General features: G+C 34.6%; 1 protein-coding gene across 2 annotated transcripts; it reads right to left on the bottom strand.

Annotated features, from left to right (window-relative positions):
* Nucleotides 1–831: 831 nt before the first annotated feature.
* LOC141824797 (polyadenylate-binding protein 2-like) lies at nt 832–15,924 on the bottom strand. Of its 2 annotated transcripts, none has more exons than XM_074712128.1 (9): nt 15,451–15,924; nt 9,352–9,470; nt 8,610–9,266; nt 8,446–8,523; nt 8,276–8,365; nt 7,813–7,947; nt 1,703–1,885; nt 1,375–1,569; nt 832–1,280 (listed from the first exon to the last, which is right to left on the bottom strand). In XM_074712128.1, the coding sequence occupies exons 1-9, from the start codon at nt 15,701–15,703 to the stop codon at nt 1,035–1,037; spliced, it is 1,956 nt and encodes a 651-aa protein (XP_074568229.1). In that variant the 5' UTR covers nt 15,704–15,924; the 3' UTR covers nt 832–1,034. The 2 variants fall into 2 exon arrangements, with proteins under 2 accessions (XP_074568229.1, XP_074568230.1); XM_074712129.1 differs by having other exon boundaries at nt 1,703–1,867.
* Nucleotides 15,925–16,876: the final 952 nt, after the last annotated feature.

Genomic DNA, 16,876 nt, shown 5'->3' with positions numbered 1-16,876 from the left:
TTTATTGTTGTACTGTTTGCTTCTTCTTTCTTTTTTTCCTTCTTGTTTATTTTACAAGCATGGCTTTGGCAACATCTACTTATTTTAAGATTTCTTCAAAATTTATAAGATAGAAAAGTGCTTTTCACGAAGAAGAAACCACAAAAATAAAAATACATGTGTTCCGACTAACTACCGTAGATGATCAAATCATCAATTAACGAACCATCCAACGTAGACAACCTTTGAATTGGGCAAGAGAGCAGAAATTAATCCGAATCTGAAACACACTTCAAAGAAGATGTTAGACTAGTGCTAGAGAGTCCCGATAAACTATTCCGACATTCAAGTTAGGGTTCCGGAAAAGATAGTTGTATGCAAGTAGGAAAGAAGATAGTACTAACAGAGTTTTTTTTGGAAGCGAACCGGGAATGTGGTGATGAGCTAGTCTTTATAACATGTATTGGACCCCTTCCACGCCGGGTAGGGTGACATCCCTATCGCCGCCTACAGGAGGGGGAGATCTCCTGGATAACATGTATTGAGACGCAGTATGACCATGCAAAGAAGCATTATAATTATACCTTAAGAACAAGTTCATTCCGCGAAGAGGTATGATCTTGGCTGCTAACGGTCCAATACTTGAATATAGCGCCTGAGGCCAATAACCAAAGAAATGATTCGAGAGCAATGCAGAGAGGAACTAGATGGCAATAACTATCATAGTCCAAAACCTACCAACTAAACTATCTTACTTATTCAACTACTTCCGACTTCAGATTATTCACCACTGTGCAGCCATATAAGCAAACATCACCATGTCGATACAGCCTTATTAACCAAGCCCAAAACTAAATTGACAAGTCACAAATCTTTTCCGGTTACTCTAAAAACCCTGTTAAATAACAGCAGAGTTTCAAAGATCTCCTTTCCTACAGAGCAAATTGAATAAATAACCAAAACGTTGGCAAAGTCATCTCTAAGAACATGTCCAGTCAAAACTCGCTCAGGCACAAACCAAACCATGAAGCCCCAGCAGAATCAGAGGGGCAAATTTAAGGAGCAACATCATTTAGTGACAGAGCAGCCAGGTGGTCAGCTGGTGAGACAGCCTGCTGCTGATGCTGTGCAACACTTTTCAAGACTTCCATGGCCTCTGCTACCTTGGCATTTAAAGCCTCAGGAGATTCCAGCAAATGCAACACTTCAGTTTGGTCCATCTCCAAGAGCATGCCAGTAACTTTAGCAGAATACTCGTGCTCCAGCTGATCCACAAGTGGGTACAAACTTTCGCCCAGCAACTGAAAATGAACACAAGATTATATATAGCCTATGGTGGCAAAGGGCACAAAACTAATCAAAGAGGCAGTTTTGCTTCAATGTAGAATGCCATACTGTACGCTGCTGCTCTGGTGTAGCATTTGCAAGAGCTGTAGTCAATTCTCCAATAGGGATAGGGTGTAATATGCCCGCATCCCTAACGGACATACTGCCCATGTCATATGGGAACATTCCTCCAGCAATACCAGAAACATCTGGCACATTACGCCCAGCAGGATATCGGTATGGTCGTCCACCCCTTGAAAACATCTGCATTATATTATTGAAAAGAATCCAGAAAATTCAATGGGCTTGTGACATTTGATAAAATGCATATGCATACATGCCTAAGTTTTTATTAAAAACACAGCCATACACAGATGACTGTTGTGAAAGTAGCAACCTGTTGCTGAACCATGGGCATAGGTTGCTGCTGATGCTGATGAATGGGACCAGATGCCCCACGCCTTCCGCCAGGCCGTTGGACTTGCTGACCTGGTTGGATCATTGGCATAAAGAAGTTGGGAAACGGTCCAGCTCCAGGCCTCATCCCAGGAACAAGAGGCTGCTGAAAACCGAATCCAGGCTGTAAATTTTTATTGGGAGCAGATTATTTCAAATCAGTATCATCCTTCAAAATAATTTCATAGATATGAAGTATGATAGAAGGTTGCCAAAAATCAAAGTCAATGAAAGACTACAAAATAATGTGACAGTACTAGGGCACATGTATATTAATTCAATTCTAATCCAGAGTATAACTCAACTCTGAATCGATCGCATAAATAAGAAATAGGTTGTGGATTTTAAAAACTAATAAAGCCTAGAAAATAACCCCCAAGATAGTTTACTTATGTCATGACTCTCAGTCAATCCATTTCCAATAGAAAATTTAGTACACAAAAAGAAACATTAATAGTGTCGAATAATCACTAGGCAAATAGATTATTTGATAGCTAATCACATTGAGGATTCTATCACCTTAATGATTAATTGATACGACAACAACTAAAGTCTTTATCCTATTAAGTGGAATTGGTTATATGGATCCTCCTAGGCTATTGGGTTCAATCCCCTACTATATCTTTATCTATATTTAAATGAATTTTGTCTAAATTTTTTTTGTTTCTCTTCCTCTATTAATATGTGTATCTTTAATGATCTCACATCGGTATTTATTAGACATCTAATACGTATTCATACCATCTTAGACGTGTCTCTTAGAGTATTCCTTTAATAGACACAACCCTGAGTTTTTTTTTTCTAATGTTCTTGTTGCTTATCCTAGTCATCCTCATATGTTCACACATACATTTTAATATCCTCATCTTTGCAACTCTCATCTTTTATTCATGTTTGCTTCATAGCTTAAGAGTCAGCTCCATATGATAGCAGGTATAACTGTCATTTTGTAAAACTTGCCTTTAAGCTTTAAAGGAACCTTACAATCACAAAGAACACCTAATGTCCTCCTCTATTGCAACCATTCTACTTGTATCATATGAAAAACATCTCATCCACTCCTCTATCTTTTTGCAAAAAATATCCTAGATACTTAAAACTCTCAATAACTTGTCATCTTATAGCTTAAAAATTGTCTGCTACATCTAATCCAACTAAACTTAAATTCTATATATTTTGACTATGTTAAGTTTGAAATCTTTTACTTGCAATATTTCTTTCCAAAATTCAAACTTAGCATTTATTCCTTCACATGTTTACTTAGCATTTACTCCTTCACATGTTTCATCAACTTTGCAAATATTATACATCATGGTAACATGTCTTAGATACATCCAATGAGTTCAACCATAACTAGTGTAAAAAAAAATATAAACTTAAAGTTGATTCTTAATCAAACCCTATCATTATAGAACATGTTTCGGTTAATTTACTTAGATCTTCACTCTTGTCGCTACATCGTCATACATATCCTTAGTTATTTTATTATATACTACAATAACACCATTCTTTTTTAGGATTCTCCACATAATTTCCCTCTAGATTTGTCGTAAACTTCTTCTAGGTCAATGAATATCATGTGTAAGTCCTAATTTTTTTTCCCAATACTTTTCAATCAGTTATTTAAGATGTATAACTTCTATTATCGATATCCAAATTGATTTTCGATCACCTGAATCTCCCTCCTTATCTTTTTTCTATCAATTTTTCTAAAATTTCATAGTATAACTCATAAGCTTAATGCCCCTATGATGTCTCTTTTGTTTTTATACGAGGAGTAAAGTACTTAACTTGCCACTGATCAAACATTTTCTTCATTTTCAATATCACATTGAATAATATTGTAAGTCATTTAATATCATGGTTCCCTAGGTACTTTCATACCTTTATTAGAATATCATCCACTTCAATTACTTTCCCATTTTACATCCCATTTGACTTTTATTTTAGTTCGGAAGTTTGAATTATCCAACAAAATTTAAATTTTTATATTTCTCTAGCCTACTTAAGTTTCCTAAGTTAAATTAATCACCTAAACTTTCATTAAAAAGTTAATGAAAATGCATAAAACTCTTTTATTTATTCATCATTCACTAGTACACTATTGAATTCACCTTTAATGGATCTAATTTAAATAAGATCCCTTGTTTTCTTCTCCCTCACTTTAGATATTTTATGTGTCCCTTATCCTTTTTTGTATCAAGCTATTGATACAAACGTTCGAAAGCTTTATTCTTAGCTTTACTCACTCTTTGTTAGCTTAATTCTTGGCCGCTACATATTTTTAAAAAAAATTGTTTTGTTCTTATAAGTGTACAATAACTTATAAGCTCTTTGTTTCTTTGCCACTTTTTCCTATACTTCCTCATTCCACCACCAAAGTTCTTTATTTGATAGTGTCTATCCTTTTGACACTATCTTCCTTCCTAACTACTAATAGTTCGTCCCTTAACGAAATATCTACAACAACTTACTTTATTTCTTTTTTACTCTTTTCTTTGTACCATAACTTAAAAGTTGAATTATCTATCATCTCTCTCTTCTCTCATATCCATTTTATCCCTAGTAAGCACCAAAACATTAATTCTTATCCTGATCATTGTATTTACTATCTTCATTGCTCCAATGAATGTTCCTACATTCGGTGTTCTAAATTAAGACAATCGGTATTTACATAATGTCTATTCTTATCCAACCTTGGGTGTCAGAACTCTTGTATATTTAATATTACACTAAATTTCTCATGCAAATGTAACGATCCTTGTCGAGACGTTGCAATCAAATCCTACAACACCTTCTTTCCAAGGAATAATCTAGTAGTAGCACATTTCTTATAATTCTTTGTGTGATGTTGGCTGGCAATCTAATGCAATTATCTAGACTTAAGATTGTTCACAATCGAGTTTATCCGCTATGGACGGAGTTTAATGATTAATTGATAGTTATTAATATTTCTTAATGTGCACTAAAACACGTATATAACAATATAGGGTGAAGTTCCAATAATCAAATACATAATAGTATATCTAAAAAATAGTAATCCAAAAATCAAATGCAATCTTTTTTGTGAGAGAACATAACAGTTGAGACAAGGGAGGCTTTGTTATAAAAAATTGGCACCTATCAAACAAAAAGATTTCTGGCAATTGAATGTGTTCCAACAGTTTATATAATGAATTGGAGTATACAACCTACATTTTAATCAATGAGTACGAGATTTTTGTATGGATTGGATTCTCTAGTACAATCCTATGTAACAAGTCATTTAGTACCAGCTATTCAAGGTCTGTTGATTTTAATGTGATACTCGGACCATATGCACATGCACTGAAAAAGATCATTGGTTAGAAGAGCTTGGCTATGCACCAGCAAGGGCCCCTCGTCTTCTACCTCAATTGCTGGCTTGAATTCAATTTTTCGACTTGTGAGTGACTAAGAGGATGACCCACAGATACAAGCAGGTAGAATCATACAACCACCACCACTGCCCCCATTCCTTGGAACCAAGAAATGCTAGACCCAAGACCATCAATTCAGTTGTAAGACTAAGAAAAATAAATCAACTCTCACTGATACATAAAATGAAAATACTACCAGCGGATGAATAATACACATTTTTCATGATAGAAATGAAAGTATTCTGAACATGTCACAAGCATATACCCTTCAAAAAAACAATATACCTGAGCTCCAACTATGACTCACTTAATTCCTATCATACAATACAATGCAACTCGCATATAAAACAATATAGTTCTTACATACAAATTGAAAATGAAAAGAGTTGTGACAACTCAGTTTGATAAATATGATTAAGACTCATTAAATAAAAAGAAGGTTCATTAAAAATCAAATAACCAACTAAAAAAAGTAAATTTAATTTATTATAAATTAAACAAAATTTATTATAAAACGAAGAAAGAAATGCTGAATTTATATTCTAAAATAGAAGTATAAAGAAAGATTCAAATCTCAAGCCATACTAGGGTTTTGTTCTTTGATTAGAAAGATATTATTTCAGTATCGTGTTGACGTTTCAATAAATGATGTCGGTGATGGATTGAAAGTTGAAGAAAAAAAGAAATGAAGCAAAGGAGATATTGTGTATATCGAACAGTTCTGAGTTTGGGTAATTTACCAAAATAATATGTTTCAACCGTTTTCGCCCAGCACGGTATAAAATTTCAATCCATGATGTAAAAGGTCATATAAAGTAAAAAAAAAAAAAACCTCAAACTTAACAATAATATAGAAAAAAATATAAGTGGATACAAAATATATGACAGTCAATGTGAACTCAACAAATAATAATTATTAAGAAAAATAAGTCTTGTCGCATTAATAAATAAAATGACTTAGTGAGGTTTGAGTTTTCAAACTAGAGAAAATTTAATCACCTTTCATGCAGTTCAAGATTCCCTAAATGATTAGAATTCTCTGGTTTGTTATATGTGCCAGAAGGTGCATCCATTCCAATGGTCTTTGCAACGTGTCATCACACACTCCAAGATTCCACAGATGATCAGAATTCTCTCACCTATTTTGTAGGGTCCTAGGATGTGTGACTAGTCCAATGGCCTGTCAAATGTTGCATGGTCATTGACAATTTGATACATCTAATTACTTTGTTGTTTTATTGTCATTCCACCTGAAATGTGCTGCTCTGGCCCTATATTGATTCTTTGAATCTGTTCCTATCCACACTGTCATATATTACTTTGCACATGTCCTCCATCTGGCAATCCACTTCACTTTGTAGGCATTTCAATTGCATAATAAGGAATGAATCACACCTCTTTGTTCCCCTACATTTCACTCCCATTCAACATGTCTGCCAAAGCTGCAATATGTCAACCTCCACCACACGATTCTCAAACTGCTATGTGGTGACACCAGGTGGTCAAAGACCAAAAAAGAGGAGCAATAAAGAGAAGCGCAGGCCACACGCACCAACATTGTACATATCAATCACAACATACGCCCATTCCCACCACACGATGTAACCTTATCACCACACATTTGTTGGTAGAGTTATTATAAAGCAAATTAGGAGTGAGCACAAGGTAGAAAGAGGGAAGAAGAAACTCTTTCCTTTCCCTTAAGTGGAAATATTTTGGGAGGGAAAAATAGGTTAAAATTTCCAACCTCATTCTTCCCATTTTCTTTCGAAGCAAACGAGAGAACCTTGTTTTCTCCTCTTTCCTTCCGTTGGCTCCCCACTAAAGAAACTTGATGCCAATTTTCCTCAAATAAGGTAATAACTTACAGCATGTGAGAAGATAATAGGGTGACAGAATACTGAAAAGAAATTTTACTGGTTTTTTCCTTGATCTAAAAATGTTTTTTAAAAGGGGAAAAATAGATTTAGCATGAATTTGTTCCAATTACATGTCAGATTACACCCTGGACAAATTAGTTCAAAAGAGAAAAAAATAAATTGCAAATTCCTTGCAATTAGAAGTGTCAAATGAGTCAAGGTAAACCATCATACCCAGTCTAACATGGTTCAGGTTGTGCTAGGCCCAGCTGCTGGACCAACACTATCTGCAGACACACACCAAGGACAGGGGTCTAGGCTAAGTCCGGCTGGTCATCTTCTTATAATTGATATTAGCATAATTGTAAATATTTAAATGTTTTAATAATATTTAATATAAAGTATTAAATTTATTTATATATTTTCTACTTTTTAAAATATTTTATCAATTTTAATAATTTTTAAAAATATTTAATATTAAAATATTTAAAGTTGGGTCTGGTTGGTCTGAGTCATATCCAACATGGCTTGATTGGCCCCTGGCTGAGCTTAACCCTAGCTCAAATCAGGAATTTTGGGGCAGAGGCAAACCTAAGTCTGCTTGGCACAATCACGACTCATTGACACCTCTACCATCGATGTTTACGAAAAGCACAATCAATAGCTATGAAAGCCAAAGGTTACACAAAAATATTGACACTATAATCACTAAATTGCCTCAACATGTAACAATTTCAAAAACAAGTATATGAAAACCAACTCAATACATGACATGTCATGGATAATAAACAAACCTGGGGTACAAGTGCAGGTGGTGGTTGGCCATAGAAAAGTGGCTGCCCCAATCCAGGGGCACCAGGAGGATATAATGGAACACGAGGAGCAACTGATGCTTGTGTCGGCACAGGACGAATTTGTGAAAAATGAGCCTGTAGATAAGGTTGCCTCATTGATCATCAAAAACTTATAGCTAAAATATGCCCAAACAAGCAAGAAGGAATGGGTCAAAAAAAACATCCACGTACATCCATAATGCCCTTAGATTATACAACATCCTATTTAAGAAACATAAACTTAACCATAATAAAATTAACTATAATCTCAAAGAACTACCAACATGTTCTGTACTACCCTGTATATTTAAATGAGGTTATTATTGATGATGGGGGTTTACAGCATTAAGCTAAGATGCAAATGACACTCATGCTCAAGATATAAGCAATAAAAACAATAACTCAAATAACATCAACAAAATACCTGCAATCTTGCTTTCCTATCTTCCTTGCGTTGTGCAAGTGCAACATAAAGGGGTTTACTGCCAACCATTTTTCCATTCATCTCCGACACCTAACATATGTACACCCCCATAAATAAAAATTAATAAACAAAGAAACCACCAAAAGGGTCTAGATGTTTGATGCTCTTACAGCCCGTGATGCATCTTCAGGAGACTGGAAAGCAACAAATCCAGATCCCTTGCTCATACCATCCTTGTCACGCATGACCTGCAAAACATAAAATAAAAATAAGATAACAAGTTAACAAGTTGTGGAACATGTTGGCAAACAAAAAATTATAAACAAAAGAAGACCTTGCAAGAAGTAATTGTCCCAAATCCAGAGAAGAGTTCTCTTAAGCTATCATCCCCAATGTTATCATCCAAGTTCTTTAAGTATAAGTTAACTCCTTGGAATTTTTCACTAGCCTCCTGCTTACTTAGCTCAAATCTCTCTTTAAGTTCCTGTTCTCTTTCAGACTTCTTTTGTGCTTTTCCAACATACCATTCCTTGTCATCAAATTTCTTCCCATTAAGTTCCTGAACAGCCTTAGCAGCATCATCAGGGTTCTCAAAATTGACAAAGCCAAAGCACTTGGATTTGCCATCTCCCTCTCTAATCACAATACAACTAGTGATATTTCCAAATTCGCCAAAAATTTCTTGTAAAGTGTCATTTGTCACAGAGTCTGAGAGATTTTTTACAAATACATTATTGAATTTAACATTGGTTGCAGCACTTTCCCTCTCCTGTTTCCGAACAAATGGCCCAACAAATACTTTTTTATCATTCAAGAGCATGCCATTTAAGTTCTCAATCGCATTTAGTGCTGCCTCCTCTTCTTCAAACTGAACAAATCCATAACCTTTTGAATGGCCAGATGCATCTACAGCAATCTTGCAAGACAAGATGTTACCAAAGACAGAAAATGTATCATACAACGCTTTGTTGTCTATCGCTTTGTCTAAATTCTGAAAAAGAAAACAAAGCAAAATTATTAAAAAGGTAAAAAGCTATATCTGAATTCCTAACAAATCAAAAGTATTAGTACCAAACCTTGATAAATATGTTGGCGGCCCCACTTCTACGCACACTAGGGTCACGATTTGAATACATAATGCGAATAGCCTTTCCATTGAGAAGTGTAAAATTAAGAACTTCGATTGCCCTTGCCGCTGCCAATATAAACTTATCAGTGTACAAAAAACCATATAATATTCAACCAAAACATAGATAGTTTGGCACAGAGGAGAATCATAATCAAGAAATAATGAAGTCAGAAAGAAAGTTGCCACAGTATCCAAAAATTCCAATACAATGTACATTTGAGCATGCTATATCCATTAGATTTCTATGGATATGAGTTCCCACATAGTCATTGAATACCTTGAGTCTATCAATCGCTTCAATACCATGTAGTTTGGGATTTATGGGAAGAATCCAAAAACCAAAAAATAGGAAACAGAAGAGAAAAAGGAGAAACTATTTTTCCAGATGTTATTGAAAAAATCATATTCAGTTACTCATACTATAGACAAATAATCAGCATCCACTCAAGACTATGCCAGAACATACTTATCTATGATCAATTGAAACAATACTTCAAATTATGAAAAATAGAACTATAACAAAAACATCCATCCATTTCCCTCTACCAGAGACCCAATTGTGGGAACAAACTCACAGATTATGTTATCTATTAAAAAAGTCATCACAAATCAGTCACCATAGCATCAAATTGAATATCAATAAAAGATAACTATATAATGCAATAGAAATCAATTTATTTAAAAAATAATCTCATTGATTTATACCAAAACAAGAAACACTAGGTCTTAGATATTGCATCATCCAAGATTCTTTCTAAAAATACTTTTCTGAGTTGTTCATGGAAGATGAAGTACAGAACATAACCCTAACCAAAAGGTGACCCAAGGAATCAGAAAAATTAAGAAAATATGCAACCCAAAAAAATCCAACTTTTCAATCTCTTAGGATTCAATTATATTATAGCCACTTAGAAGACATTGTGTATTAGGATCAAGGTTTAAAATTTTGAATCATGCCTAAGTTTCAGTTTATGACCGGAATAATACGGCTTCAGTACTATATCATGTCATGCCGATATGATTTTGATGTTTTTTAAAATATGTAATATATTAATTAAAAAATATTTTTATTAATATTTGATTGTTATATATATTTTTTCTAATAATTCATCTCAGGCTTCATCTTAAAGAGATTTTTTCTCCTTAAGTTTATGTAACAAGCCCTACACTTTGTTTGGGTGGAGGTTAGGGAAAGGGAAGTAAGAGTAAATAAAGGGAAGGGAACTTTGAACCTTTTTTGGAAAGGAGTGAGGAAAGAGGAGGGAAGGATAGGGAAGAGAAAGTTTTAACCTTCCTTACCCATGAAAAAGGAGATTTTCTTACACTCCAATTTGGAGTGTAAAGAAAGGGAAGACAACTCTAAATATTGTTTGTTCCAATTTTATCCCTGTTTTAAATATTAATTCCCAAATAACTTATTTAATTTATTTAACTTAAATTTCTTTCGCTAAGCACGATCTTTTTGCGCCTTTCTTCTTTATTGAAATCTCGGCTCGTTGTTAGGTAACTATAACTTGTTTTTCTTTGTTCAATAAATCCGTAGGTTAATCATTCTCCAGTTGCGAATATATCCGTCGATTCAAATCACTATCACATGTTGCAACAATATAGCATTTATGATGTTTCATGGAAAACTTATAAAAATAAAAAAAATAGTAGAGTAATACTTTCTCAAAGCAATGCGCTGAAGTCCGCACACTGAACATGTAGTTCACTTAAAATATGTAAATTAAATTTATGAATATAATCTATTAGTTCATCTAATAGAGTAACGAAATAAAAGAATTAATTTTTTATTTAAAAAGTAATTAATTTGTATTTATAAAATAAATATTAATATTATAAAAAATAAAATCATTGTCTAATTAAAAAAATGAGGATATTTTTATAATTTTATATATTTAATCTTCATTCCCTTTCCATTCTTCCTAAATAGAATAACACGTGTTACGTTAATGAGCCTTCTCTTCCTCCCAAACGAGGGGAACATAAATACTTTACATCCCTTCCCTTCTCTTCCCCTTCCATTAATGAACCTTCTCCTCACCCTATCCAAACAAAGTGTTAGTCTTTGTTGTTTATTTTATATACGGATGAAGGAAGAAAAGAAACAGACGAAAGCGAAAGAAATTACCTTAGGAAAAGGACTTTAATTGATAAAAAAAATTTAAAAAGAAAGAGGAAAGAAATTAAGTGTCGTAAATCCTAAACTATAAACCTTATAAATATCCTTAAATGATTTTAAAAAATAGGCCGCAACCAAGCTAGGCCGTCGTGAGGTTACAGCGACCTCGCAACCTTGCAAAGACCACCGCAGGGTCACGGCAAGGTTACAATCATCTCGTTTCCGCCTCACGGCTCCATCGGAGCCGATACCGAAAGGGTATCAATGACGTACCCATGCCAGTAAAAATTGCCTGTTTCAGACGGCGTAGGTTGGCACCCAATCATTGATTCAGATCAAACCAATGCAAATTGAGCATAATAACAAAACAAGAGGTTTCTATCGCTAAGAAAAATAAAATCAAATGACCATGGCAATATGATTTATGCAGGTCTTGATGAATGATAATCATAAAAACTATGAACAAGCTCTGTGTCATAGTTAAAACTAGAAGCAAACATTTGTGGATAACCTCATCTTTGCGGTTTCAATAAAGTGATACATGGTATTTTAACCCAATGTTGGTGCAATAAGTATTATGTTGTATCTCACATGTGCAGGTTACTTGAGATAGATATTGCAGTTGCAATGAAGAAAATCCAAGTAGGTCAAAAACCAAATACTTGGCATATTAAAGCCTAGATAGCTTAAGGGTGACTGGATAATTAACAAACGAGGACGTCCCGAAGACAAAAGTCTTTTGGTACAAAAGACCCGAAAGCAAGATTTCTCAAGTCTCGAAGTGAAATCTTTGGCAGGTAACCACTAGAGAAGTTGAGAGTAAGTGCACATGTATAAAGGATTATGGGTGGGAATAGACTTAAGAGTCGACTAACGAGTGAATTAAGTCAATTATAGGGTTTTAGTTAAATCGTTAGTTGAGAAAGGAAAAGAATGTTTTTGTTCATTGGTTAGTTAATTGTGAAAAGTTCGATCAACTAATGGTCCAAGTTAAGTCGGCTAGTTGACTTGCCAGCGAACAGAATTGAACCGAATATCTTTATTCACTAGTGGATCAACTAATTAATTGACGAAGACAAGTTCACTTAACTAGTCAATCAACTAAGGCAAATTCAATTGGCTAATCCATTAACAAAAATTCTAAAAGAGAGCCATTGTTATAACACTAATAGATTGCGACAATTAGATGACCTAGAAGCTACTATTGATTAGTTGACTAATAGCACGTTTTAGTTAACAAAGGTTATCATTGCAACACAAAAGGCAAATGTAACGTCAGTAGTCGGCTAGAAGTAAGGAGTCAATTAATTGCATGCCAAAAAGAAAAATGTAGGCTAAAACAAGACCAAATTCATTGCCTATAAATATCAACCAAAGGAGCAACATGAAAAATATCTCATTCTTTGTCTTAATATTATTATGCTCTAATTGTTTTCGTTATTGTAACTCTACATATGCATCATTTTCATCTTGTAAGAGAAAAGTGAAGAGGTTTCTCCTCTTCCGAAAGGTTTCTGAGAAGAAGATAGTGGATTGTGAGGAGTGACTCACTAAAGAATCATAAGCCTAAGAGTAGAAACCAAGGGCACAAACCACATAAAATATTTATATTAACATTACTTAATTACACCATTCTTTGTATTTTATTTTTTGTTGCACGCTAATTTGAATTGTAGACACGTCCGAGCAATTGAATGTAATCATCAATTCACCCTCTCTAGCCTCACCAACAATCCAACAAACGATATCAGAGCCCGATGGGCCACTCCTAAAGGACTAAGCAACAAAGGTCTAGATTAAGAAATAATAATGCAAGAGGGATATAGCATAGAGCAAGTATCATTTTTAGATGACACCAACTTTGCCTATGGCTGATATTGGAATTTGGTTTATTGTTAGGAAAGGATTCAAGATGTCTATGGATGAATTTGGATGCATTCTTAACAATGACAAGTGGACCACCAAAATAAAGAGGAAGCGACACGCCAACACAAATGCTTTAGGATAAGCTCATAGAGCTTCATGAAGGTAGCGAGATTCTCACATTACGAAACAAAATTTATCAATCAAATGTACAATTTCGCAAAGAAAGACATGAGCAAGTATATGAGAGGTTCAAGGAAATTCTCAACAGTCTCCATGCAACTAGAGAGAGGCTAGAGAAGCAGACCTCATGAAATATGCACTAAAATCCATCCCTCATACCTCACTTTAGTCATCCTAGGTGGATGCGTATAAGGGGTCCCAATATTTATCAATTAATTAAATGAATTACTTTGTGAATTTAAACTACATGAGCACAGCAGTGAGCTAAAAGAAAAAAGTTTAGCTTTAGTTGCAAAGAAGAAGCAAAAGGAGGGTATCTTCATATAAATTCGAACAAAAGTCCAAAAGTGAGGGTGAAATCTCCACAAGTGAGATGGCTTACTTTGTGAATAAAATGATGAAGAGAAGCAAAAATTTCATCAAGAAAGTTGTCAAGAAGATGTTTCGGAACTCTAAAAAGATATCAAAACACAAACATATGATAACTAAACCAAAATCTAGTATAAAATATTTTAACTATAATATAAAAGGGCACTGTAAATCTTATTGTGCTTTATTTCCATCATGTAAGAGAAGAGTGTAAGAGGTTTCTCCACCTTTGGAAACTTGCTAAAGAGGAGAAGGATAATGGATTGTAAAGAGTGATTCACCGACGAATCATAGGTCATGGATTAAGAACTGAGGGTTCCAAGGTACATAAAATATTTATTGCTTACTTGTGTCTTTGTTTGTATTTTATTTCATTGTGTACTAATTATCAATGTTCCCGAACAATCGAACACAATCAACTAATCACTACCCCCTGCTAGCCTCACCATCGATCCATCATCCATCACCTAAGTAACAAGAAGAATGCATAGGCATAATTTCCATTTCCAAATCAAGAACAAGAAGTAAATACAAAAGAGAATACATATAAACAATGTCTTAGAAGAGCTAGTTCTTTAGAGAAAATTTATAATGTATTATTTTCTACATAGTATAGCACTCTTGATTATTCTAGGATATAAAATCCAATCATGAACAAGTCTAAGAATGTATGTCATGCCCTGTCTAGTTATTTGAAACTAAACGAAATATCCTGATTGTAGTATGGGTCATCACTATCTCAATTTATCATCCTCATCATCAAGATTTGTGTGTTTCAGTTACAAGGTGCATGGATATTATATCTCCATTGCAGTGCTTTATAAATGGTAATATTGAGAACAATCAAGCCACTTTTAATTCCATTAAAACTTTTATTTGGTCTTAAACTACTCCTTAGACCTTCAACTCTAACAGATTCAACTACAATTAGCAATAATAAGTAAAGCCTTATGATGCAGGAAAAGAAGGTGAAGCAAAAGAGAGGCTGTAACACTGTAACACCCAAACACTGGTGTTTTGTATGTCATTGACTTCTCAAGTTAATGTCAGCAGTGAAACTAAAGAATTGTTAGTTGTTCCAAGTTATTAGGTTTCTAAATAATAGCATCTTAAAACGATCAAGACAAAACTCTTCCTATTTAGAAACCAGGACAGCCTAAAAAAATGAGTTGCTACAACTGTCTATGTGTTCTTCAACCTAAGGAAGTAATAAGCAGACACAGGTAAACATATTGACCACTTCGCTATCAAGATTTTTCTTAAAATTATCTACGATGGCTCAAACAAACATTGTGAACCTAAAAACTTTCCAACGACTTGTAAGAACATTAGAATGAAAACATAACTAAAGCAAATTCTACATACAATTTAGTTTTACGTGAGAATAGATGTGTGCAAAACATGCCTTATGTGAAGGGGAGAAAAATCATTTCGTAGTTGACCCATCATGAAAATCGATCGAGCAACCACCAAAATAGAAAACGCAATATCAGAGTGCAAAAATACCGTCAGCAGGACCGCTGAAGTTCACGTAGGCGTATCCAAGCGAGCGGCGGGAGTTGACGTCGCGACACACGCGGACCGATACGACCGGCCCGATCTGGCTAAAAAAATCGTACAGATGCGCGTCAGTGACGCCCAGGTCCAAGTCGCCGACGTACAACGACGCCGAGGGGAACTGGACCGCGCCGCCGCCATTTGCCGCCTCCGCCGCCGCGGCGCTGGAGACCACCTGGGGTTGAATCTGCACTTGCGCCATCTCGCCCCTCCAATACAGACAACCACAACACCGTTCCTTCCCCGGCTCCTAAACGAGCCCTAACCGATCGAGAGGCAACGACGACAGAAGATGGGATTCCGATTGATGTATCGGAGACCCGTCGAATCAAATTTTTTTTTCTCTTCCTTTCTTTTCTAATTTTTTGGTTTTTGAGGTGATTCTGATAGGATTTGGGAAGGGCAGCCGCTTGAAACCGCACAGCTCTGCGCTCGCAGGCACCCCCATTCGGAAGGGGCGTTAAATAGCCGGGTGTTGGCAAACCCTAATTTAGTTGCTGAGGCGATCCCAACCGTCCGATTTAAATGGTCGAACCACGTGCACGGTAGGATTCTTCGCACCAGGATGACGTCGTCGGGAGAGAACGGTGAGGCTACGTGTCATGAGAAAGGGAGTGGTGATTCCCAAGTGTAACGTGCTCAAGCGTCCTGTACGATTCAATGTAGGGCGAGTTGAGCTGAGTTCTGTTCGAACTTATTTAATAAAATAATAAAATTAATTTAAATGGAATCTAAAATAAATTAAATTATTAAAATAATTATTTAAATTTGACTTTACTTTCTTGTTATAAACTTGAACTTGAGTGAGGTAATTTAAATATGGATTACAATTAAAGTAATTGAACACTTAACTATTGAAATTCTAATAAGAAATTGACAAGGATAAAATCCAAATGTATCAAATGATGAAAGTTTTAATAGATCATAGAGGATCAATTAAATATTAGATATGTGAATGAAATTTTAAGTATCATGAAGAATCGAATGTTAGACATAAAAATTGTTCTATATATATTTTTGTTAGATCTAGATTCATGAGAACAATAAATGCTACATGACTAACAATTCATTGCTTTTCAACTCAAATTATTTACTAGTTACTGTTTAGTTTATTCCTTTTATGGGAAACTATATATATATAATTACCCTTTCACAGTCCTATTTTATCATTACAAAATTAAGTATTCTAGATAAGCCATTCTAGACCTACAATTTTCTCATAAAATCATGAGTTAGAATTATACATCAAAAAATATCTTCATAATAATACAAAAATAGTTTAATTCCACTCTATTCTCCTTTTAAAAAAAACTTTTACTCTTTTCCCACATTTAAATACCTTTCCAAGATACAAAAGTTATAATTCAAACATTGA

This window comes from Curcuma longa, chromosome 3 (genome assembly GCF_044706935.1).
Source record: "Curcuma longa cultivar G26 ecotype Majalengka, Jawa Barat chromosome 3, ITB_CL_G26_1.1, whole genome shotgun sequence".
Lineage (NCBI taxonomy): Eukaryota > Viridiplantae > Streptophyta > Magnoliopsida > Zingiberales > Zingiberaceae > Curcuma > Curcuma longa.
The sequence above is the reverse complement of the archived record's forward strand: the minus strand, read 5'-3'. Positions and strand labels throughout refer to the sequence as shown.